The 26257-nt window shown below is 44.8% G+C and overlaps 1 protein-coding gene across 1 annotated transcript in view; it reads left to right on the forward strand.

Moving 5' to 3' along the window:
• Dusp10 (dual specificity phosphatase 10) overlaps positions 1 to 15810 on the forward strand; it is a 39814-nt gene extending 24004 nt beyond the window's left edge. The window contains exons 3-4 of the mRNA XM_005348823.2: positions 9791 to 10162; positions 14635 to 15810. Coding sequence (XP_005348880.1) covers positions 9791 to 10162; positions 14635 to 14900 — 638 coding nt within the window. The 3' untranslated portion in view covers positions 14901 to 15810. The remainder of the gene's footprint in view (positions 1 to 9790; positions 10163 to 14634) is intronic.
• Positions 15811 to 26257: the final 10447 nt, after the last annotated feature.

Here is a 26257-nt window from a genome sequence, read left to right on the forward strand (position 1 = left end):
CCCGAGTGCTGGGATTAAAGGCGTGTGCCACCACCGCCCTCCCAGCCTTCAGTCTGCTTTCTAATAGAACCCAGAACCACCAGCCCAGGGATGGCACCACCCACCATGGTCTGGGCCCTCCCTTGCTGATCACTAATTGAGCAAATAATGCCTTACAGCTGGGTCTCTTGGAAGCATTTCCTCAACCGAGTTCTTTCCTCTCTGATGACTCTAGCTTGTGTCAAGTTGACACACAAAACTGGCAAGTACAACTGGGAAATAAAGTGAAAAGTGGCATGGTATTAGTATGTATTAGTCAGTTTTGTGTTGCAATAACAAAATGCTCAGTGCCAGAGGCTTTACAAAGAACATTTTTAAAATTGATTTCATGGTTTTAGAATGAAGACTGTTGTGGATAGCATTTCCATTGTGGAATTATGTGCAAAAGAGATCATATGCCAAGAATGGAGGCCAAAAGCCAAAGACCTAGGCCTGCCTTCACCGGTACTGACTTGGGTCTATGAGAAATATTCATCCCTTGCAAGTCCAAGGCCTGTTGACCTTATTCCCTGCTGCTGTGCCCCTCCTGTTAAAGGTTCTGCCACCTGTGGGCATCAGCACACTACAGACAGAGCTCCTAGTATTTGAACTTGGAGGATTTGCTCAAAGCATATCCAAACCACAGCAGGCTGCCCTAACTAAACAGCATGGGCTGGGTAACTTAAGCAACAGGAACTAGTTCTCTCATAGCTCAAGAGGCCAGAATTGTTAAGACATGCAAGGTTGGAGAAGCCAGAACTTGGGTGTTCTTCTGTTACCTTTTTGTACCCATTCCTTCACTTAATATTTTTGTTGTTGTTGTTGGTGGTGGTGGTGGTAATGGTGTGTGTGTGTGTGTGTGTGTGTGTGTGTGTGTGTGTGTGTGTGGTAGGTGTGCACATGTAATGATGTACTTACTATAGAGATCAGAAGTGGGGAAACAGGAGGCAGAGGCCAGCTGCAGGTGGATGGGAAGGAACCTGGGTTGGGGGAGAGCTGCTCCCCCTTAGAATCACAGTGATTTGAGCAAAGCCTAAGTCAGTTCCTGGCACAGGGACTCAGAGATATTACAGTCTGAATCCGGTTCACATAAAAGTCATATGTGCGTGAAAGCAGGCCTGGAGCGTTTTAATTGCCGTCGTTGTGGAAAGTTACATGACTGTCATCAGCTGTCGCTTCTGGCTGTGCTTTCTGTACGAATGTAAATAAATGAGGTCACAGGTTTAAAGGAGCAGGCTGTGTTTACATACTTGTGAAGTAGCCTTGATCTGCCTGTTATTCAAACATACACATTTCATGTCTGGCTTCCTGAATGCAGGTTACTCCCAAAAGCCTGAAGGTTGTAGGCTGTGAAGGGGCAGAAGGACGCCTCCCTTCATGGGGTTTTGACCCAAGACCGCCTTTTTGGTGAGGACTGGCTTTCCTCTGCAGGCCGAAGTTTAATCTCCAGCTCTTTTCTGTTGCTGTGTACTTGAAGCTGCTTCAGAGATGGGAGGGTGCGGTGGTGGGGCAGAGAGAAATCAGGCAAACTCTGATAAAACATTCCAGCATCAACATGTCTTGGAAGGCTTCCAAAAAAAGTTTCAGTTTTTATAAATCACGGGATCCTTGTGACTCAGGTCTACTTTTTGCAGGTAAAGTTTTAGGCAAGATTTTTTTTTTTTTTGAGAGGGAGTGGTGTTTGTGTGCATCTGTGTGTGTGTGTGTGTCTGCGCACATGTGGAGGTCAAGGTTGACATTTGGTGTCTTCCTCAACCACTCTCCCCCTTATTATTTGAAACAGAGTCGAATCTTGAGGCTCACCAATTCAGTTAGGCTTGCTGGCCAGGAAACTCTGGGGACCCTCCTCTGCCTGCCTTCCCAGTGCTGGGATTCATGCCACCTGGTCGTGCTTCTTGTGTGGGTTCTGGGAATCCAAACTCAGGTCGTCATGCTTGCAAAGCAAGGACTTTTGCCGACTGAGCCATCGCTCAGTTTATAATTGTGTGCATGTGGTTTTATTTCATAATTTTATGTGTTTATTTGTGACAGGGTTTCACATGACCCAGGCTGACCTAGAGCATGGTTTTTTAAAAGCATGTTCCTGTTGAGGTTTTTGTAGAGACATTATCAAAGGAAACATATGAAGGCAGCATCATGAGCAGGATGTAAGCATCAGCCCCCTGACTGCTGGTGGATGGGCATAGTACCACAGTTTGAGAAGCCAGCCTCTTGCTGAGCACACAGGGCTACCAGGAGGAAGCAGTTGCTGGTTTGTAGTCTCTCAGTGCATTCCCAGCCAGTAAGGCTTCTTTCCAGAGGCTAGGTTTTTGGTTTTGGTTTCTTAACACTCTACACAGTTGAGGCAGAGGAGTGGCAGTCATTGGGAGGGCAGCACGAATAAATAGCGTTAGAAGACTGTTTCGGTGTCTAGTTCCTGGAAATGTCCAGGACATATTCTTTTGTCCAGCACAAAAGTCCAAAGAAATGATTCAATGAATTCCCAATTCAAGAAAATTCTGGTATAGATTTACCAGATTTCCCCCCTTTTCTTCTTTCAAAATAAATGTTATCCGACTGAGTCAGATCAACTAAAGCGAGGAACAAAAATGACCTTTTGACTGGGGTAAGAAATAGTTTGTGAGGGGTTTTGGTTTTGTTTTTGAAATGGGTTTTTATGTAGCCCAGGCTGGCTTTGAACTCTTGATCCTCCTACCTCTAGTCTCCCTAGTGCTAGGCCCACAGGTGTGTGTCACCGTGCCTGAAGTGATCTCTGCCTAGGCTTTGTCACTAGATACCAGGGAGACATTTATTTTGTGTTTCAGTTCTTTATAAATGATTTCATGAGATCAAACCCATAGCTCTCTACTTACTTCCCCTAAAGCTCTTGCTATACCTAACATCGCAGCAAGTTGCATGCCCCCCTGTAGGAGATGGAGAGATCTATGTACAAATTAAGAATTAAGCGCTCTTCCCAGGAAGCCCGCTTCCACCAAAGCTGTTAATCTGGAAACATAAATAAGAGAATATTTTACAATATATAATATTGTATAATATAAAACAAAAATAGAATATTCTAGCCTCATTTTACACACCTACATCTGGTTGCTGAAGCTTTAGGGGAACAGCTCTGAGAAAGGTTGTGAACCCCCAACTATTTGAGGACCTAGAGGTTCGTACATTCTCCAGGGATATTTTCTGTGCATATGTAGTATGTGTTGTATACTTTTCTTCAGATTACCGTCTTATGGACTGAGTTGCTCACAGAAGTTTAGAATTGTGTGCATGTGGTTTTATTTCATAATTTTATGTGTTTATTTGTGACAGGGTCTCACATGACCCAGGCTGACCTTGAACTCACTTTGTAGCAGAGGATGACTTTGAATGTCTGATCTTCCTGCCTCCTTCCTTTCATAAGTCTATGCCACTAACCCCAGTTTATGTGGTGTTGAATATAGAACCCAGGGCTCTGTGTGGCTCTGTGTATGCACACAGGTGAGCCATCTACCAACTGAACCATAGCCCTAGGCCGTCATAATTTCATTTCTATAATTTCTGAGACCATATATCGTAGTCTTACATATCATTTCTGCAAATACACTTTCCCCCCCATATATTCTCAGCAAGTTTGTCAGGAATACAGCTTTTGCTACTTGACCCACCTCGGTTCCTCTGAAACACTTGGTCGTAAAGGGCTAACTGCAGAGACGTGACATCTCCAGGGAAGCCCCTCCCCCCCAGGACACAGCCCCCTCTTTGCTTCTAAATGGGTTTTACAGTTTAAAGATGCCTCGTGGATTATGTCTCTTCATACACTGGGCATTTCACAGCCACGGTAGTCATGATGGTTTGAAGAAGCCACTAAATGGCTTATGTGTAAGAATAGTCTTCACCCAGTACTCACCCATGCTGCTGGACTCAGCCCCCTTGTCGCTCCTCTCCTGTTTCTCTTTGTTTCATCCCTTCTGCTCTGGGACATGGTGCCTTCACTCTCTTCCTCTCTCTTCAGTATAGCTTCCTGTCACTCTCCTTGGGAAAGAAGTATAGTTTCCCACAGGACAGGACCCTAAGACAACTGATGCTTCCTGGTACTCAGCTAGAAGTTACTGGTGCTCCCAAATAGCCGGTCTCAGCTATGGAGAATATGAATCAGTTCAAAGACAATGAAAAGTAGAAATCCTTTTTATCACTGTAGCTGGAACTCTGTATATTTCTCATATTAAGGTGGGTGTGAGATGCTCTGCCCCCCCCCCCCATCTCTGGACGTCTCTGCCTTAGACACTTGACACCAGCTAAGCTTCAGTCTTTCATCTTACCTTGTGCCTACAGAGCTTTAGGAGACTGCCCTGGTGTATTATTGTTTCTACTGGGGGGAGAGGTGTACAAAATAATATTTATTATATGCCAGGAATTCTGCTGTCTGTGAGATGTATTATGTAGAGTTGTGTCTGCGCTCAGATCTGTGAGATGGATTTGTTCACATTGCTGATGTGGAGCTGAGAAGCAGGTGTGTGAAATAACTTGCAGGAGGTAATGCAGATGGTTAGGGCTTGCAGGAGGTAATGCAGATGGTTAGGGCTTGCAGGAGGTAATGCAGATGGTTAGGGCTGGGATCCGGTTTTCATTCAGACTCGCTCTTTCCAGTCCCTGGTCTTCACTGCTACCAGTGTCCTGACTGAGAACACAGTAAGAAAAGCAATATTTTTGCCCCAAACAGCAAGAGTACAGTTTTAGAATATTACCCTCCCCCAGCCCCGTTCTCTAGATGCTAATTCTATTCATTGACCTTCAGGCAGTGTTCTTATGTTTCTGACTAAGCCTCACTTCTAACTAGCCTCTGTAGAGCCTGGCCATCTCCTGCTTATGGATTCTGCATGTGAGCTTTGGTTCTTTAGCCCCGCACTAGGAGAATCACACCACAGAAGGCACCGCCGTAGCTAACAGCAGCAGGAGCAGAAGTTTGGCTACAAAAGTGGGTTTTCCCACCAAAGTGAGAGTCTGTCACTGTCCCAGGCTGCCCCTGAACTCACCTGGCCATAGCAGGTGACACCTAGCTCTATATTTTTCTTTTAAAGTACCGGATATTTTCTGGTCACCTTTCAAACTCATGGACTCAAAGGCAGCAGAGGAAACCCGATTTTGAGACCAGGTTTGAAAACGCTTCTTCTCGGCATTGTTGCGCGTGTCTCAGAAATATTTGCGTTGACAACTGCGAGCTGCTTCTGTGCAGGAAGCCGGCCCAGTTTGGAGTGTGGACTGGGGAAAGGATAAAAACTGTTTCATATGTGAAAAGCTCAGTTTCTGGCAGAACCGGGAACCCCAAGTCTTCACTGGGAAAGCTAATCCAGGGGAAAGTCAGAGCTGTTGTTCGGGAAAGATGGATCCTGCTGTGTACTTCAAGATAGAACGGTGCCATTCAGACTTTAAAACTCCTTGGATAAGTTGGCTCCTAGTTATTTCATAAGTAAAAATTTAAGCTAGGCATGACGGTGTAGTACTCAGGGTGGAGCCTGAGGCAGGAGGATGGCGATGAGCTTGAGGCCACCTTGGTAGACTTAATACCAAGTTAGCCAGATATACAGAGAAATATCAAATAAATAAATACTAAGATATATTTATCTATTATTTATTTACATTCACTTGTTTGAGTTTTTGTATGACGTCAGCTCTTATTTCATGATTTCGACAAACTTGGTATTCATTAGCTTCTTTTGTTCTTAGAATAGTATCGGGGTAGGCGCTACTGTTACCTCTGACTTGGTAGGAGACCTGAGGAAGAGATAGATGAGGAGCCTAGGGTCGCCTAGTGAGGCTCTGACAGGGTAGGGCAGGAAGCCTAGGGTCTCCTAGTGAGGCTCTGGCAGGGCAGGGCAGGCTCCAACTCCAGCATCTTCGCCGTATCATCAGATTGGGTGTAGGTGAGGACCAAGCTGATGACTTAGGCATGAGATGTATGGAATGCATGTGATGTATCTATAAACTTCACATAGGTGTCTACTACCCCAGCACGATGCATAGGCTATATTATGCCTGATTTATGGTAAGCTGATCCAGGAGGTGGTGTCCTCACTGTAGACTGGGCCCATATGTCTCCATCCACCATACTGCACTCCCTCCACTCCAATAGTGTGGTAGTGATGCTTTTATTCTTGTGCGTGTGCGTGCCTGTGTATGTGGGTGTGTGCGCGCACCCACACGTGTGTGTGTATGTGTGTGTGTGTGTGTGTTTGCTAAGCTGGCCAGTGAAGTACAAGGGAACCATCTTCTCCCCACTGTGGGGGTTACATATACGTCATTCCTTGCCTTCAGAATGGTATTGGGGATCTGAACTCAGATAATGCATGTGCAACCGGCCCTTTGCTGACTAAGACATCTTCCCAGCCCCTTGTAGCTCATATATAACCATGCCAAACATAATTAAATGATTGGATAATCATTTGATGGGGTCAGAGGGCCAAAAATGACATCCTTAGTACTACTCTTCCTTTCTGCTGCTGCTGCTACCAATCCCAGGGCCCCACGCCATCCCCACACTCACCCCTAAGAGGCAAGAACAACCTCCATGCAGATCTCTCTGAATTTCTGTGAGATACTACTGTTTCCGACTGCCGTAAAGGCCATCCAGGAGAGAGCCTCCACTTCCGCATGTTCCCGCACACGACCCTTGTGTGAGGATGGGTGCCCTGCATGAGCAGACTTAACTGGAGTCTCCTCCCTTTAGACCCTCAGTGAGAGCTTCCTTCCTTGTCCAGCTGAGATGTTTGGGTCACGTGGCCTTTCCCCTCTTCTCTCCGTACAGACAGCCTTTCCCACATGTCTCACACATACAACACACACCATTTCACACAGGCACACAACGTGCTATGGTAGAAGCGTCCAGTATGTCGGCCTCAGACTCCCTCTGACCCGCCCCTCCCCCATATTCTCCCCCCATTAGGCAAATGGAAGGCCCCTTGCCACCTGTTAGCATTACATCATTGGCTCCCCAGAACACAGTTGTACCCGAGGCTTTAAACAAAGTAGTTCTTCTTGTATTGTTTGCATTCAAAGAGCTGATATCATGCCAGCTGATGTCATTGTGTGTCTTTGTGTGACTCTATGGCAACTGGGCAGGTGGGGAGCCTCCGGCTGATGTCACTGGGAAAGGAGGGGCTGAGACTGAATTTTAAAAAGCTCTATGCTGGGTATTTTGTGTGGGGGGAGGTGGCAGGAGGGGGTTGGCATGCTTTTATTTTTATTTTTTTCTAGCTAGCTGCTTTTAAGACATTACTGCTTGAATACACTAAATAAGAGCAAGAATCCCCCTCCCCCACTTCCCAGCCTCCTCTTTTGAGTTCAGTTTCCCAGTCCTTCCCCTCAACATATATGAAAAAAAAATGTTGCCAAGTGAACCGGGCTCCCCTGGCAGATTCAGCGTGGGACTGTTTTCTGTGGGATTTGTGGAACCCAACAGATTTCAACACAGCTCCTTCCAGTGTCCTCTGTGGAGTTTGGGGAAGTGGCAGGGATTAGTTTTTACGTCTTCACTGGTGATGTTTTCTAGTGTCTTGCTTTTTTTTTTATTTATTTTTTTATTTTTGTATTTGAAGGCTCCCTCTGGGCTAGTCACCCGGGTATACTGATTTCACAACAGAAGACCAAGGGCAGAGTTTAATTACAGAAGCGAAGTCAAAATGAATTTAAAGCTCCTATGTGCTCGCCTCTAAACCGTTTTTTTCCCCACTGTTCTCCTTTTTGTCTGAACACAGGATAGTTCTCCTGAGTTATCTGTGGGTCATTTCCATTTCCTGCTGGTCTTCTGTCACACAGCTGGCCGTGCCCATCGGCTGGGGACATGCTCCGCTTGGGTCCCCTGCTCTAGTGGTCAAAACTGAGACGAGATGAGGAAGAGTGTGGTAGTAGACAAATGGACTTCCTGCCCTGTTAGCACAGCCATAGGTCCTATTCAGGGTTTGTGCTTTTGACCTCATGCTCGAGGATTGTTGAGACCTCTGCGACTGGCGAGACATGACTTCTGGGAACTTCACAGTGCCTCTTACTTTCCCAGAAGGCTTTGAGTGTCCTATCCTGCTCTTCTGGGATTTATGCTCATTTGGTGACCCTGCCCGAGGTCTCTTAATGTCTCCCATGTACCTTGTAGAATGTGAGCTTCATAATCCTTCAGATTTGTTTATGCATAATTGTGTATAACATAAGAATAGACAAGCCAAGTGACAAACTCCGATCCATAGATTTCTATAATTCTTCTTTTTTTCGTGTATAGGGTTTAGGCTTTCTGCAGAAAGTTTTGAATTAGCTGTTTGTCACTTAACATTAAATGGAAGCATTTTCTTTGATTTTTATATTCTTTATAAAGTTATTCCTTTAATAACTGCATAATATTCTATGGATGAACATAATTATCATTGAGTTTTAATATTGTATTTACTTAGCCTTTTATTTTTTTAAACTTACTATTATTATGTGTACGTTTACTGTGTGTGTGTGTGTGTGTGTGTGTGTGTGTGTTGTGGAGCCAAGCCAGGTCTCTGCTTCCACGGTTAAGCAGATGATGTTGCATGAACATCCCCATGTGTCTACTCACACACCTGTGGCCGTGTGATTTCCATAAGTGACTGTACTATACGTTTACTGTGTGTGTGTGTGTGTGTGTGTGTGTGTGTGTGTGTGTGTGTTGTGGAGCCAAGCCAGGTCTCTGCTTCCACGGTTAAGCAGATGATGTTGCATGAACATCCCCATGTGTCTACTCACACACCTGTGGCCGTGTGATTTCCATAAGTGACTGTACTATCACAAGGCCTTGTTTGCATGCTGAAAGTGGGGGAACAGGTGCAGCCCAGACCTTTGAAGTGTTTCCGACCCTGCTCTTGGCGTTAGAGCAGAGCCTCCAGCTCAGAGTGTGCGTTAGGAGATCCAGCAGGGTCACCGTTAGCGGGTTAGGGTGCTCACAAACCTCGAGAAGCTAAGGACAGGAAAACGGACCACTCTCACACGCCACTCTCTTGGAAGTCAAGAACCAGTGTGGAAAGTCCGGTAGATCCTGAGCTGCTCTCCAGCGCTAACTTCCCTTGCCCATCTCCCCTCTGCTGTTTCTACCTTTGGGCAGTCATAGCAATAACATGAATAGAAATAGTTATTTCATGCAGAGTGACCATGCAAGCCTGGAGGGGGAGGGTGTATTGAACCCTTGGCCTGTGTTTATGCCCATCTCAGACTCATACGCAGAGAGACATACTATGACACACTTGACCGAGACACACAGAGAAATGATCTTGCTCAACTCAGCAGGCAGGTCAGCAGTGGTAGTAGGACCACAGCCAGCACAGCCTGGCTTTTACCTGCTTGTAACTGCTCTGCTACATAGGGAATGAACTTGGCTTTCACTAAGGTGAAGCTATAAATGGTACAGGACCCATGTGCACAGTGCCAGGATACAAGCAGACGTTCTCTGTAGGACAGTGTCGTCCCTGCTTTTCTCCGCTCCCAAAGTGCAAGGCTCTATATAGGCCAGGGACCTTGTGTCTGTTAGAAGCAAATAAATATGCAGTTGAAGAAATTACTGGGCTGTTGTGTGGAACGTGTTCCCAGGCACCTTGGCCCAGTTTGTGCAATAAGGGAGCAGAAGCCCTCTGAAGCCGCTCTCCGTACCCGAACAGACTCCTGGTTCTTGTTTTTATTCTAGAAGTGTTCAGAATGGACCTAGCCACAGTGGCACTCATCTCTGTGGGGAAGCCAACCTTTGCTGTGGGCTCTGTCGTCTTACTCACACACGCTCTCTGTGTTTTCCTTCCAGGAGGACTCAGTAGTTTTAAGCAGAACCATGAGAACCTCTGTGACAACTCCCTCCAGCTCCAAGAGTGCCGGGAGGTGGGGGGCGGCGCCTCGGCGGCCTCGAGCATGCTACCTCAGTCTGTCCCCACCACCCCTGACATCGAGAATGCAGAGCTGACGCCTATCCTGCCCTTCCTGTTCCTTGGCAATGAGCAGGACGCTCAGGACCTAGACACCATGCAGAGGCTCAACATTGGCTATGTCATCAACGTCACCACTCACCTTCCCCTCTACCACTATGAGAAAGGCCTCTTCAACTACAAGCGGCTGCCCGCCACTGATAGCAACAAGCAGAACCTGCGGCAGTACTTTGAAGAGGCGTTTGAATTCATTGGTAACTATCGCCTGGGGTGTGCGGGGAGCTCTCCCTTCCCTTGAGCTCTGGATTTGATTTTAGGTCCAAGGTTTATTCCTAGGCCAGGGGAAAACAAACTACCTAAACCATTGTTCTTCCTTTAAGTCTCAGAACTATCTGGATGGATGTAAAAGAATAGTTGAGTTAGTGAGGTTTCTGTTTCCGTGGCTAAAGTACCTGAGAGGCTGACCTGAGGGGAGCAGTTATCTTGGCTTTTATGATCTCAGAGGCTTTGGTCCTCCAGCCTGTGGTAAGTAAGACAGATAGATCATGGCAGTGGGAGCACGTGTCGAAGACTGCTGAATTCATGGTGACTAGGAAGGGAGTGACCAGGATAACTTATTGCCGTCAGTGACACACAGTGGGTGACCTACTTCCCAAGGCAAGGGTTCTCTTATCAAGTTTTAAAGACCTTCGGAAGCGATGCCACCAGCTTGAGACCAAGCATTTGACACAAGTTTGTGGAGCCATTTCATGTTCAAACTAAAGAGATAATCTGTCTTTGTCCAACATCTGTTCAACCACAAGTTCCTGTCTATCCCCCAGGAAACAAAGAGCGGCGGTGGAGGTTGGCAGTTAGATATTGTATGGCCAGGAGAATGAAGGGAAGCATGAGGAACTGGTCAGAGCTAGTCCTGCTGCCTACTCCATGCAGCCCCGTCCCCCTCCCCCACCCCGAAGGGCACACCAAGTAGAGACTGTGACATCACCTCTTAACTGTCCTCACCTTCCTTCCGCCTTGTTCAGCTTTATTCGCTCAGCGTAGGGAAAGTGATTACTACTCAGCACCGCGAATTATGCTGAGTCACAGTGTGTGTGACTTGGCCAAGGCCAAGGCAACATTTGTGAAAGGGTTGGTCCCGAAGAAACTTCTTCAGAAAGCTGGGCACGCCATGCTGACTCTCCTCTCACGTTGCATCCTTACAGACAAGGGAAGGAAGAATTGGCCGGATTGTGTTCTTCCGCCTAAATGATCTCAGTTCGTTGAGTGACAAGGATTGATGTTAGTGTTCCTGAGAAGGAACATGTTTGCTTTGACACTTGGTCTCAGGCTCAGGGAAGCCAGAAAGATCAGGCCCCTGTAGGACCCAAGAAGGGACATCCTAGCAACTCTAGACTCTCAGAAGGATGTAACCACCAGCTCGATGCCGACCTTAGCTTTGGTAGCTCTTGCCACATTGTGGCCAGACTCAGGGTGACTAGGACAATATGGCAGATGACAGATGCTCACTGTTGTTTCCAAGAGACTCTGGCTTTTATCGGCCCAAAGAGGTAGCCCAATGCTTTCCACATTACTGCCTCAGGTTGTCACGGGTCTCTGTGTCAAAGTCACTCATGCTTGTCGCTGTTTTGACAGAAAAATCGTCTCTAGTTGAGCAGCCACAGGGTGATGGATATGTTGGCAAGCTGGCAGTTCTGGACTCTTGCCTGCCTGTTTTCCTTCCCAGTTTGTCCTCCAATGCTGGGCCCTACCATGGACACGCTGGACAGATAGCCAGAGTGTCCTTTAAACTCAGAAGTCAGGTGACCTTTCCACGTCAGGAGTTCTAGTGTCCAGAGGGAACTGGTGGTTAAGGAGACGGCACAGTAGGGAAAGTGAAGACCCGAGTTTGAATCCATCCCCAGAACCCAAGGAAATTCAGGTACAGGCATGCATGTTTATAATGCCTTCTCTCCTATGGGATGGGAGGTGGACAACCCCTAGACACTCACAGGATAACTAGCTTGGTGTAGACCCAAAAAATTTCAACTCAAAGGAGGTGACAGGCAAGGACCCACATTGACCTCCCTTGTGTGCTGTGGTACCTATACACACGGCAGGAGGGGGGATGATTAGTAAAAAAAAAACCTAGACTGCTAGCCAGGACTCCTTATCCAACACTCTGGGCCCACGTTTACCGTGCCCCATTAATTAATTCCTAGCACTGGGTAAAGATGCCCTGGATCCTTTATCCATAAAGTTCAAGCCAAGCCTTGAATCATGAGTGAGAAATGCTTGTCCCCAGGTAGACGAGGAAGTTCCTGGTCAATAGAGGCTGTTAGAGAAAGGAGAGTCCCTCTGACTTAATTCCAGGTGGAGGAAGTTGGGAAATTGTTTTCCACTTAGTGAGTAGCAGGGGATGGGCTTGTTCTAAGATTACAGTCAGGGTGCTCACATTCCTTCTGGATTATTCAGGTTTACCTGCTCTTTTAGAAGAAAACAAAACTAATCACAAGCAACGTTTAGCTTGCAGGGCAATTCAGGATCATGTGTTCAGGCTCAACTTTGTTGTTCTTGTCCTCTGATTGGATAAACTGAAATTTTATAGTATGGCTTGGGGGGTGGGGGAAGCACAGCAGGATTCACAGTGTAATAGCATTCTCCTGAGTTTGATCTGAACTAAGCAATGCCCAGGTTTAGGGTTTAACGATGCCAGTTTAACCGCTGAATTTAATCGCCACAGTTTCAGAGGCTGGTGAGCTAGCATCTTCGGAATTATCCAAGCAGGAAGACTGTGGTCTTGGGGGTCAGAAGACTTGTGAGGTCACTCAGCTAGTGGGTTAGTGGAACAGGTGGTCAAACCCGCGATGTACCTTGGTCATTCTCTAACCGCCATGTTTGATGTTCTTGGTTTGGGAAGTCATTTAGGGCGTGCCGAGGGGAAGTTGAGAAAGGGAGATTTTTCTTAAACCATTGTTCTGGGCTCTCCTGATCCAAGCTGGTCTGTAGGTTGGTAAGAAAGAGACTTTCGTCCTCTTTGTCTCTTAGTCTTCTGGTAAGCAGCTGGTGCAGATGATTTAAGCTAAGGGATGAATCTCTTTACCCCTTCTCTTCTACCTGTTCATTGACCTGCATTCCCCTGGGGACGCTTTCTGGGGTGGGGGGTGTGCTTTAATCTAGAAGTGTCACTGAAATATTGTCCAGTGCTCACAGGCATCCAAAGCTTTTAGTATTAAACCTTCCACTTTCAGTTGCTCTCGGTTCTAAACTACCTGGGAATCCTGCCTTCTAAATGCTTGCCATGTAGGAACAGTGTATGTGAAGACATGGGAGAAGGCCATGCAGTTGTTTTGCGCTCCACAAGTCAGTGAGAAGCTGAGTGTAGGAACTTCCTAGCTGAGCTTTATTTCTCCCCTTCCATGGAGATTTAAGTAAAACTTACACATTAAATGCTACCTCTTAGAGAATAACCTTCTATAGGATGAAGAAAGGCAGGGGTGTGTGTGTCTAGTGTGTAGACGATGCATTGCTAATAGCACTAGTTTTTCAGTCATATAATCATATAACCTGGAAAGTGGAATTAACATTGTTAAATAGAAGAAGAATTTTATCATTCATGATCATTGGTGTATGCAACATAATTTCCATTTCCTCTGTCGGCCTTTCCTTACTTTTCTTTCCCTTTTAGTCAAAGGTATGATTTTATAGAAGATAGAAAAGGAGCAAGATGGGGGGAAAGAGAGGTCCGCTTTCATTTATGGCAAGCATAGCAGCTTGCTTGTCATGAGTGTGTCAATGTGTCCTGTTGTAGGTATGGTGAGCATAGAGGCTTGCTTGTCATGAATGTGTCAGTGTGTCCTGTTGTAGGTATGGCGAGCATAGCAGCTTGCTTGTCATGAGTGTATCAATGTGTCCTGTTGTAGGTATGGCGAGCGTAGAAGCTTGCTTGTCATGAGTGTGTCAATGTGATAGGTTAGCTTCTGTCTTCCTCCATCTCCTGTGACAGGTGCTGTTCCAAATGTAGAACTCTAGGGGCAGGGCTGGGAAGATGACTCAGCAGGCATGAGGATGGGGTCTTGGATCACCAGAGCCCACATAAAGGCCATGTAGCTGAGACAGCCTGTCTGGAATCCTATGGCACAAGGGACTGAGACGGAGCACCCTAAAGCAAGCTGGGTATCTGGACCAACAGAAATAGTGAGCTCTGGGTTCAGCAAGAGATGCTGTGTCATATAACATGGAGAGTGATCCAGAAAACACATGACATCAACCATGGCCTTCTACAGACACATGTGAGCATGCACCGAGATATGTGTAAACATTCTTCTACACCCACATGCAACACACAGACACATACACATACACACACATGCCTCAAAAAAAAATGGAGGATCAGTGAGATAGTTCAGTGCGTAAAAGGAGCTCACTGCCAAGAGTGACATCCTGAGTTCAATCCTCAGACTCACAGTGGAAAGAGAGAACTGACTCCCCCAAGTTGTCCTTTGACCTTCCCATGCACACTGTGGCATGTGTATCCCCCCAATTTTTTTTATAATAATTTAAGAAAATACCTACCAGCATTCCTGCTTATAGCCAATTTCTATAGCTCGTGACTTGAACTTGTAGAACTCACTGGTACCTTATGCTGTAAAACCGTTTGAGTCCATTCTTTCTGTACCAAAGGAAACCCTGACCTCCCTCTGCCCCCCTTCTTTGCCTCCCCCTCACCGCCTGTCTCTCTGTCCCACAGAGGAAGCTCATCAGTGTGGAAAGGGCCTTCTCATCCACTGCCAGGCCGGCGTGTCCCGCTCTGCCACCATCGTCATCGCCTACTTGATGAAGCACACGCGGATGACCATGACCGACGCTTACAAGTTCGTCAAAGGCAAACGACCAATTATCTCCCCGAACCTCAACTTCATGGGGCAGTTGCTGGAATTTGAGGAAGACCTAAACAATGGCGTGACACCACGGATCCTGACACCAAAGCTCATGGGCATGGAGACGGTTGTGTGACAGCAGGCAGGACAGAAAGGGCCTTGGCTCTGTGAGATGCCGGACAGGAGTGAAGGGGCGGGGTCTGGCTTTGGTTTTGTTTTCTGTTTTTCTTTCCTGTTTTTTTTTTTCTTTCTTTTCATCTTGGGGGAATGTTTGTGAAAGGCAGCAGACCTGTCTAAAGACTAGAACTTCTGATGCCATTGAGAGCCACTTCTCTTCGTCTGTTTTTGCAAGGAGGTTAAAAAGGTCATTTTTTTAAAGCCAACAAATAAAAAGCTTCCGAAACTGTTTCTCCCCACTTCTCCTTGTTAGCTGTTGTAGGGTTTCTGACTAAATTCGTCTGTGCGGGCTCATAGACCGAAGATACCACCCTTCAGTTACAAAGACCCAAAAGTAAGCGGAAAAGACATTGGCTCTCAAAGACCTGGAACCTACCTGGCCAACCATGTAGAAGAGAAACCCCAACAAACTATGCCCTATTGCGCTCACTGGTGCGAAGAGAAGGGCGGGCAGCCTCAGTGGTCTCAGACCCCCTCATGCGCTCTCTGGAGAGAGCAGTGTTGATTTGGTGTGTTTCATGCTCTGGGTAATTATCCCCCTTCTCTGGGTTTGACAGAACTTCCTTTCTTTTCTTTTTTAATAGAAGGAAACTGACCGTTATACCATGTGCCTTTGCTGGCACTTGTGCAATAAAAATGGTGTTTGGAGTGTGAGGGTGAGCTAGAGCTGGCAGCGAGTAACAAATCACACCAGCTTGGAGAGAGGAACTCAGCAATACCAGTGGCTTTCCCTCCCACCCTCTCCCTCTTTTCTTTCTTTCTTTTTCCTTTCTTTTCTCTTCTTTCTTTTTCTTTTTTGATTTGATTCTGGTTACAGTGCCATAAACCTTGTTACATATGTATATCAGAATGTAAAAAAAAAATGACAAAACTTTATTTAAAAATATTTTTCGCAAAAAAAAATCTTGGTGTGTTTTTGTTGATGGTGTAAAGTCATTTCATTACATAAATGAAACTCTTTTGGGGATGTGTCGTTCTTTGCACTCACCCCTCTTTTATCTGGCTAGGATCACGCTCCTCTTGCCTCTGGTATTATACACATAGCATAGTTAGGAATAAAGCATGGGCTTCCACATAGGGAGATGGAGATGAGAGGGATGTAAAGCAGGAAGAGTGTGGAGGCTACGGATTCCAGAACCACACCCTTTCTGCTACCTCCCATCCTCTTCTGGCAGGGCAGTGGGCTTATGGATTTGAGAGGCTCCCATCAGACATGAGGCTATATCACCGCCAAACTAAAGGTTTAGAATACAGTTTTCTCCCTGGCAGCTATATGTAAATATCAGTGACATCTGTCATTTATGATTCTCACAGTCCCACCTCCATTACTACCAGCTCACTTGACATTCCTTAGGGACATTCACACGGTAGTACAAGTTGCGACATGTGCTTTGCCCCTATTTTTTCCCCAGTCAATAGAACCCAGCTCTTTGTGGACACTTTGGTGGTGACAGTGCTGGGTATTCATCCTGCAGACTGTTGGAGGTGCGATGGGAGAGGTGGAGAATCTCAGTGTGGTCTGTGTTTTATCAGAGTGCATAGCTAGAAGGACTTAGCCACCCAGAGGACCTACAGCGTTCCAAAGCTTGCTCGGTGTGAGCAAGCACTGAGGATTCCAGCGTGTCTGGCTCTGTGTGACTACATTTGACATAAACGTTTTTGTCTTTTTTTTTTTTTTTTTTTTTTTTGGTTTTTTGAGACAGGGTTTCTCTGTGGTTTTGGAGCCTGTCCTGGAACTAGCTCTTGTAGACCAGGCTGGTCTTGAACTCACAGAGATCTGCCTGCCTCTGTCTCCCAAGTGCTGGGATTAAAGGCGTGCACCACCACTGCCTGGCCATTTTTGTGAACATTAGCGTGCAAATGTTACACAAGAAATATTTTGACATTGATTTTCAAATAGCTTGTCTGCCAAGAGTCATTTAAATTTTCCTTTCATTATAAAAGTGGAAATTCAACATAACAGGAATTAACTGAGGGCTAGAGGAATTATTGGGGTCTAATATAAAATATGAAGTAGGCAAAAAGTAAATCTACTTAGTGTTTCTGATCTGTCAACAGTTTTTTGTTGTTTTTTTTTTAACTGTCAACTAGAACATTGCTGAAAGAGTCAACTTTTGATCCACAGTGACTTAGACACACACAGTGACTTACTTAGACACACAGTGACTTAGACACACACAGTGACTAGACACAGTGTCACACGGTGACAGACACGGTAGTGTGGCAGGCTCAATTTCGAAGTCTAAACGTTGAAGTTCTGATAGTGTATAAAATTCTCTCTTCCCTCTTCCTCTTCTTTCTCTTTACCTTTTCATCATTTCTTCTGCAAAAGACATGATTTATGTGTTTGGAAATTTAGGGGCTTAAGAGGCGGCCTGCCTCGAAGGAGACAGGAATCCTGCCAACCAGCATACCAAGGATTCTAAGAAGGACTCAGGTTTTTATTCCTCCTCTGCTCTGAGTCACTGAGCCTCCGTTCCATCATGAGGAATGTTAATCACTCATGAACACACTCGAGCAGCCCTGCCCTGCCATTGCTCCGGAGAGTGGATTGCCCAGCATTCTGGGCCTCTCTCGCTGTGGGCAACTTTCAGGATGGAGTTGAGAAATGATGGTGTCTTCTGAGAAAGCAGTCTCCATCCTCCTCCTGCGTCATTCTCAGGGTGCATGGGCCATGCTGAAAGAATATGATTTAATAGAATGAACCTGTAATATATCTAGTGAGTTAGAAAGGCTGGATAGCTTCATTACCTTGGTGCGAACAGAACAGGTCCAGATCCTCCACGTGGATTTTAGTTGCTGGCAGGTACTTTTCCAGTGAGTACCCATCAGCGTAGATGGCTCAGTTCACAGCAGAGCTCTTGCTGGCTACCTTTGGTCCAAGGTTGGTGAGGTGAAGGAGAGGGAGGAAGGAGAAAGACAAGGTGTCTGCGAAACGACGGAGAGGAAGAAAGTTCATAGGACTCAGTGACCCCCATGCTGGCAACAAGTGAGAGATGACCCCTGAAAAGCTAAAGAGACAAGAAACAGGAGAAAATGGGGAAGTGGAGTACTAATGTGGAATTAGGATCCAAATCTTACTCCAAAAGTCGAAAGAGTTCTGATTTATCCGGGTCCTCTGAGGGGTAAGCCTGGTGGCCCCAATGGTAGATCAAGCAGTCTTAACCTTCACCTCGCTTGTGAACTGGATCTTGGACATGACTATATAGACCTATATGTGGTATTGTTTTTAATCTTGAATCTCATGTTCTATCCTCTGATCTGGCATTGGTTATAGGTGGATCCTGGGATGGGACGCAGTAGAAAATGTAGAAGCGCTGGTACACAAAAGGATGAGTAATACAATATTCAAGGACCATAGTGTCCCCAGCTCTACCCACCTGTAGAAGAGCTGCCCTTTGGAAGGGGTGGGTATGAAAATGATACTGTCACTGGTTCCTGACTCCTGGCTCTGTGCTTACCTTACCACTGGTGTGAAATAATCAGGATCTGATCAAAAGCAGAAACATTGGAAGACTCGGGGTATTGCTACTCTGTGACGTGGCCTGAAGTCTCTGTCAGTAATGCCATGAGAGAAAGACTGGACGTGAAATCGAGGGGTGCAAAGACGAAATTATAAAGGTAAGCTAGGATTCACCTGAGTGTGGGGTGCATGAGAACCTAGCACCGTTTGCTGAATGTGTACAGTTCGCCTGTGACCTGATGGTTCAGGAGACAGGGAGAGAGCATGGGTGCTGAAATCATGACTTGTGCTAAGCCCAGGTAAGTCACAGGGTCAAGGCAAATGCACGCTCACTCTAATTCTCCCCAGAACCCCGCTAAAGTATGATGGCTACTTATCTTTGATTCTTTCCCAACTTAATTCATACGTTTTCTAAGACTCCTTGATCCAGTGTGGCCATGGCAACTGAATTTGAGGAAAGGTGATTCCTGTCTTGGCTGGTTTTATTGTCATAGTGCTTATAACCTCCCTCTTTCCTTGCTCATCTCATCCCTTTGTCTTCTGCAAGAGCATCCTTCATTGTGATTCTGAAGGGCCCAGACCTTGACAACTGAGATTGTTTTTCTTTTCTTTTCTTTTCTTTTCTTTTCTTTTCTTTTCTTTTCTTTTCTTTTCTTTTCTTTTCTTTTCTTATAATAACAAAAGCAGTGACGGCACAACAGTCCAAGAGACACTCTGGCGTTCCAGATGTACTGTTACTCTTAACCCAATAGTCCAGTACCAGTCCGATTTACTTGTGGATATCATAATCATGTCAGTCTGTTTAGCAAAATCTGCTTTATTTTTGACTCAAAAATTATACTTCCTTTTTAATTGTGGGGTGTGGGTGTGTGTGATGGGTATATACAGGTACGTGCAGATATCTTCTGAGGCTAGAAAAGTGTATTGGATTCTATGGAGCTGGAGTTACAGGCAGTTATGAGCTACCCAACAGTTATGAACAACAAGTTCAGTGCTGAGAACTGAACTTGGGACCTCTATAAGAGCAGTGTGTGCTTTTAACAGCAGAGCCATCTCTCCTGCCCTCCTTTTGATTCTGAATGTAAGGTACCCAAGGTAACCATCAGTGCCAGCTTCTGGCATAATGGGTCCATATTGCATCTTCCAGTAGAAATATTTCTACCTTAGGATCGAAAGCTTCTAGCTTTGAGGCTGGAGAGAGCAAGTTTTGTAAGTGGATAGGTTCACAACAGCAGCAAGAGAAGCTTGTGCTGTCTATCCTTTGATTCCTGGAGTTAGGGATCTTGGGTAAGGTAGAAACAACATATTCTGGCCGATGACTCAGATTTTACTGGCTCTTACGGGACATTAGCCCAGTAAAACATTTCCATTTGCTAGCATAGCAACAGGTGTGTGAGAAGAACCGCTCCCACTCTTCTGCTTCTAGGCAACACAGTGGGCCTGATGAATTCTGTGTGCGCGCACCTGTTTCCATGTACCGCTCACCACAAAGTAAGTTCCTCAGTCAGAAGCAAAGCATGGAGCATCACGGTGGGAGGTAAGAATAATTCTGTGAGTGTCCAGGTGCTGAATCTGGCGAGATATTGTAAGTAGGAAAGGCAAATCCATACGAAAAGTTAAGAAGAAACTATTGCCTTCCCGGATAGAAGTGGTTTTGTCATCAGATAGATGAGTAGTTCCCTTGGAGGGTGGCTTGCTAGTTCTGGAAACCAGTGTTGGCTCATTTGGGGTTAGTTGGACACATTTGAGTTGCTATAGTCTGACTCAGCAGGTGAGTAGATGACCATGTGCCTGGTTGCATGTGCACACTCCTTATTGATCACCATGGCTACTTTGATCAGGAGCTTATTGATTAGGATAGAGGGGATACTGACAGGTTGTCAGAATCGGTAAGCTTGACCAGTTAAGATACTTCTATCCTAACGTTGACTGTCGGTGGGCAGGAGACACTCTGTCCCCACTAAGAGAAGTCAACCCCTTTAAGTTGGTCCCTTTCTTCTAAGTTTCTTTTAAATGACTAAAATAGACAGCTACTGCCCAGGAAGCAATAAGCTTTATAGCTTTGTTTCTCTCTCCTTGTAGAAAAACAATCAACAGTGAGATTTACTGTTGGAAATTCTACCGACTGGGACATTTTTCCTTGACCTGTCTTTCTGGATCGTCATAGAGTAGAGCTACAGTGATGGGATCATTTTCACTCTGGATGACAAGCTATTATGCAAAGCTTTCTTTAAAAAGGTCAAATTGTTTTTTTAAGGACTCCTTACCAAGAACTTTCCATGACCCCATAGATACAGGTTCCAAGATTTAGTGGAGCAGAACCACGTGTCTGTGGGTCAGTGCTTATTAATTTTGTTTTGCTCGATAGTATGTATTCCATGCCCCTGGATGATGAAGCACTATTATTTGTATTTATGTAGGTATATGCTGGGCTCCACAATGCTTAGTCCACAATGAAAAATTCAGGTTGCATTGTAACTATGGTCCCTGATCAAGCCTCCACTATCAAATTGATATCTAAAGGAAGGGTAGATTTCCTGAAACAACAGTCATGATGTTGCTCCTAAATTCGGGATGTGTATTCTGATATCTGTTTTGTGATTCACATAAGGAGGAAATGGATTCATATAGGATTGCTGTCTCATACAGAGATTTTTAATGGCATCAGATCTTTTGGATCCAGATATAAAAGCATTGGTAATCTTAAGTCACAGTAGAGACTCCGTTTTCTGGATTTTACTCAAAAGTAATGACCTTTCATCTCAGTAAGTCGATGTTCTTTTCTAAATCTAAAAAGGTCCCTTATGCTCCCTTCTCTGGGATAGGAAGTATAAATGGTAGAAATCCATCATTTTGTCCATAAAGGAGATATACTAGCATTCTTAAAACCACTAGACTTCTAGAAGTTCACTGGCTGTAGGCCCCTGAATGTTTTTAGGGTGTATTTCCCAACATTTTCATTATCATACAGAAGATAGGTGAGAACCAAACTAAGTTCATAGAATAAGAGGTGGCTCAGGTACCTATGGTCCGTGACAATCCATGCTTTATCTTAGCAGCTTATCTATGCCACTTTTTCATCCTTTTCACTAGGTACAATCACTACTGTCATCCCCTACATGGTGTCTAAGGGGATGGATACACAACTCAGGTCCCTATGTACTGGATTGTGACATAGGGCTTTCAAGTTGAAATAGCCCTAAGGTAGGATAATAATAGTAATAATACTCAATATGAAGGTAAATTGCTTCTGACAGCCTTGGCTAGTGCTCCAAAAACCTTTTGTGTAAGGAGATAATAAACAATTTAGGATTTGAAGGATATAGGGTGGCTATCCAAATAATCCAGAGTTGTAACACAGTGATACTTATAGACAACACATAGAAGAATGTAACTATCCTAAAATAATTTATTTTAACAACACAACAGCTGGATTGGGTCTACATACTACAATTTACTAATTCCTATTCTTTCTTAACATATACAACAACTATAGAGAAATACACGTTTGCCATATCAGTAGGTACTTACAGGTTACAAGAGCCATGTGGAGTGGCTCCATTAATTAAACCACATCTGGTGCAGCATCTGTAATGGGAGCCAACATGGAAGACATCTTTAAAGTCCCCACTGTCCTTCCAAATTCATCTCTTTTCTACATAGAACAAAAGGCTGAAATAAAAGGAGAACATAGAAGAAATCACATCTTTGCACTTTGTTTCTGTCCCTGTTGCTGCCACCAATCCCTACAGTCCTTTAGGAGATCAATATTGCTCTTCTGTTTACTACCTTAGTAACTGTGGCTTCATAACAAACCTTGTCAAAACCTAGTGATTTAAAAATTCAGATTGTTGGGTTTGTTTATTAATTTGTTTCAAGTGTGTTCAACAAACAGTTCATTACAGTCCCTAAACTCGTCAGAATAAGGGCTGAAGCAACTTGTTGGGCTGGAGGACATTTTTGCAAGACCTTGCAAATGCTGCTTTAACTGACTGGGAATTCAGCCAGGGTTGTGCACTAAATACCTTGGCTCCTCTCTTCAAGGGTTCTTGGGTTGTCTCAAGACATGGTAGTTATCTTCCAAGTGATGGAGATGAAAGTTGCAAGGCTTCTAAAGTCACATAAACACGGATGTCTCAGATCACATCTGCAAGATGCTGTTATTAAATAAATCACACACTCCAGCACAAATTCAAGGGGAGGGCAGTTGGGTTCCACCTCCCAACAGCAAGAGCAGTCAGAAACTTGTAAGCATGTTTAATACACTGTAGCTCCCTTTGCACAACTAAACCAGTGTGCGGAAAATAGTTTACAGGAGGCAGGGCTCTTGGAATGACAATAAGTCAGGCAATGACATCAGCTTTCTCCAAATATTGCTTCAAATAGTGTTGTAATTCAAGGCTAAAGTTGAACTGCTCTTTTTGCCCCAAACACCACACCCAGAGGATAAGGGTAAAGGTCACAAGAGGAGAGTTGCATCTGCTGATGATTGCTGCCCTTCTGCTTCTGATGGGGTGCCAGCTCTCAGGGCCACCCCCCCCCACTGTCTTGGCTCACCCAAATCATACTTCAACAGTATACTAGCTTTTTAAAGCTACTGATCCGAGAGGCATTTGCTACTCCATAACTCAAGCCCAAGGCTCTGGGCATCTTTTCTCCCTTTGCCTTGCTATATTTCAAAGGCAAGTCCAAATACTCCCAAAGATAAAAAATAAAGATCATTCTCTATGAATTTGATCCATCTATACATATTATGTGATGCCTGAGGATGTGGGTACCAAAATGTAGGTCTGCCATTGGCATTGGGCCATTGTCAGTGGATGACTGTCCCACATGCCCACACAGCATAAACTTTTAGATACATCTACAGGGTCTTGTTTTTTATTGGCCTATTGTGTGGCAGTGGCACTAAACTTTCTTTTTTTTAAATATTTATTTATTTATTATGTATACAGCATTCCTTCCATGTATGCCTGCAGGCCCAAAGAGGGCACCAGACCCTATTACAGATGGTTGTGAGCCACCATATGGTTGCTGGGAATTGAACTCAGGACCTTTGGAAGAGCAGGCAATGCTCTTAACCTCTGAGCCATCTCTCCAGCCTGGCACTAAACTTTCTGAGGCCGAACTCAAAGTATGGATTTTAAAGGAAACCATGGACAAAATGATCCAATGAACTGGCAAGGGAGAGGAGGACTGAGGCAAAGATTTAGGGAAAGGAATAGATAAACAAAACATAAGATCTTATTTGAAATGTAGAACATGACAGAATTATCATAGTCCAGATGGGAGCCGGTGCATTTGCTCATCAGCTCTCACCAGTTGTTAGATTAGGGTCCCCTGAGGAGGTGAGGGCCTGTCAATCCCCTATACTTCCAGTCTTCTTAGAGGGAAAGCACAGTGGCCAGAGAAAGTCCTTAGGGAATCAGATTCTACCTCCCATGATGGAGGAAGGTCAACTTTCTATCTGTTGTTTCATTGGTTAAGTAATAAAGAAACTGCTTGACCTCTGATAGGACAGAAAATTAGGTAGGCAGAGTAGACAGAACAGAATGCTGGGAGAAAGAAACAGAGTCTAGGGGTTGCCATAATTCTCCCACTCCAGACAGACGCAGGTTAAGATCTTCCCTGGTAAGCCACCTCATGGGCTACACAGATTATTAGAAATGGGTTAGATCAATATGTAAGAGCTAGCCAATAAGAGGCTGGAACTAATGGGCCAGGCAGTGTTTAAAAGAATACAGTTTCTGTGTAATTATTTTGGGGTAAAGCTAACCATGTGGGTGGCTGGGCGCTGGGAATGCAGCCCGCAGCCCCGATGCTCCAATAACAACACTCCCAGAAATGGTGAGTGATAGAGAAACAAACTGAGCACAGTCCTCTGGGCTACAGGACTTGCAGTTGGTAGAGAAGCCCTCCACACTTCCAACCTCTCAGTCCTAGTGAAAATTGGTTCTGCAGAGGCTAAGGGGAGGCATTCCTACATCATGTAGGAGACTCCTCTTATTTGCTTGCCTCCCCTCTTGCTCAGCTCATGGACGTTACTTCTTACTAACAGCACTCTGAACACTTTATTCTTTTATTTCCTTTTGTTTTTATCTCTCTTTATTAATATTATTATTATCATTATCATTATTATTATTGAAAGAGCTAAACTTGCTGTAACCCAATCTACTTCCGAGGAATCTCTAGTCTCTGATGATTGGCTTCCTGCATCAACAACCAAGGCTGTCATATTTTTCAGTGTCTTGCTCATCCCACACCTGTCTGCTTCATCTGGCCAGTGTGCTTTCAGTGACTTAGGTGTATGTTTGTTGTTACTGGAAGGGGGAAAAATGGGGAGATGTGCTTTAAAAGAATTCCTATGAAGCCACTTAGGTTTGGTAATAAACTAAAATTGAAGCTTTGATCATGAAGCTGCTGAGTGCTCCATAGGCATACATATCAGAGTGATGATTACTTTACAAAATGATTAAATTATAATTATTTCAACCCAACTCGAGAGTAGATAAATCTGAAGTTCAAAGTGAGGCATGAAAACTCGAGTCAATGATCTTTCTACATTATCACATTCATCCTGTGATACGGAGGGTTTTGCCTCTAGATAAGTGCCCTCTGAAGTATTCTGGAAGATTAAGTACCACACTTTTTTTTCCTTTATGAGTTCCTTTTGAATAATAGAAACTCAAGTCATGAATGCTATGTATCATTTGCCAAGTCATTTCAGTCCTCTGAGTCTTATTTGCCTACATCACATTTTTGGAGGGTGAAGTGAGCTAATGAGCTCATATGAGCAAAGTATGTAGCAAGTGACTAATACAGAACTAGAAGTCAGACAAATGTCACTTCTCCAAGATGAAACTTAGTGAGACAATCATCAACCCTCACAGATACTTCTGACTCATGGGTGGGCCACTGGGCAGAAGTTCAAGTGGCCAGTCATCTAAAAGAAGACTAAGGGGAAGGCTCCAAGGAAAGAACATGAGGTTCCATCTTTAAGTTACCAAAGTTCAATATATCTATATCTATATATATCTGTTTGTCTGTCTGTCTGTCTATCTAATGTGGGATTCCCCTCTGTATGCTGTGATTACTATTGACTAATAAAGAACTGCTTTGGACCTATGGCAGGGCAGAGCTTAGCCAGGCAGGGAAAACTAAATTGAATGCTGGGAGAAAGAAGGGCAGAGTCAAGAGAAGCCATGTCTCCCAGCTAGAGACAGATGCTGGAATTTTAGCTAGTAAACCACAGCCACGTGGCGATGCACATATTAATGGAGATGGGTTTAATTAAGATGTAAGAGTTAGCCAATAAGAAACTAGAGCTAATGGGCCAAGCAGTGATTTAATTAATATGGTTTCTGTGTGATTATTTCGGGGCTGAGCAGATGGGAACTAACTAGCATCCTCCCTACAACATCTATGTATCTTCTGAAATGCATTATTTTTCTTAATCTGGATACAAATGGCTGGAATTTTTCTGGGAGTGATGTTCCCCAATGCCTTAGCATCTGTCCATTCAGCAAACACTTATTTCTATGTAGCTGTGGCCAAATGCATAGCCAGACTAGACCCTTGAGGGGAGCCCAGTGAGCCCCAAACAGTGTATTAGCCTGCATAATTCCACAGGACATCTCTGCCCATCACCTCCAGTGCTGTTCCTTGATGGCCATATTGTTCATTATTATGTTACTGGCTGATGAGAGTGTATTTCCCCATCAGTGTCTCCCATGTGAAACAGTTCTAGGCTCACTAAATCCCAGGATATTTAACTATTAGCTCTCAGGAGTTCTATGAGTTTTCATGGGCCAATGTATCTATGTGTGATTGAATGGAGTGACTATCATAGAGCC

This window comes from Microtus ochrogaster, chromosome 6 (assembly GCF_000317375.1).
Source record: "Microtus ochrogaster isolate Prairie Vole_2 chromosome 6, MicOch1.0, whole genome shotgun sequence".
NCBI classification, from domain to species: domain Eukaryota; kingdom Metazoa; phylum Chordata; class Mammalia; order Rodentia; family Cricetidae; genus Microtus; species Microtus ochrogaster.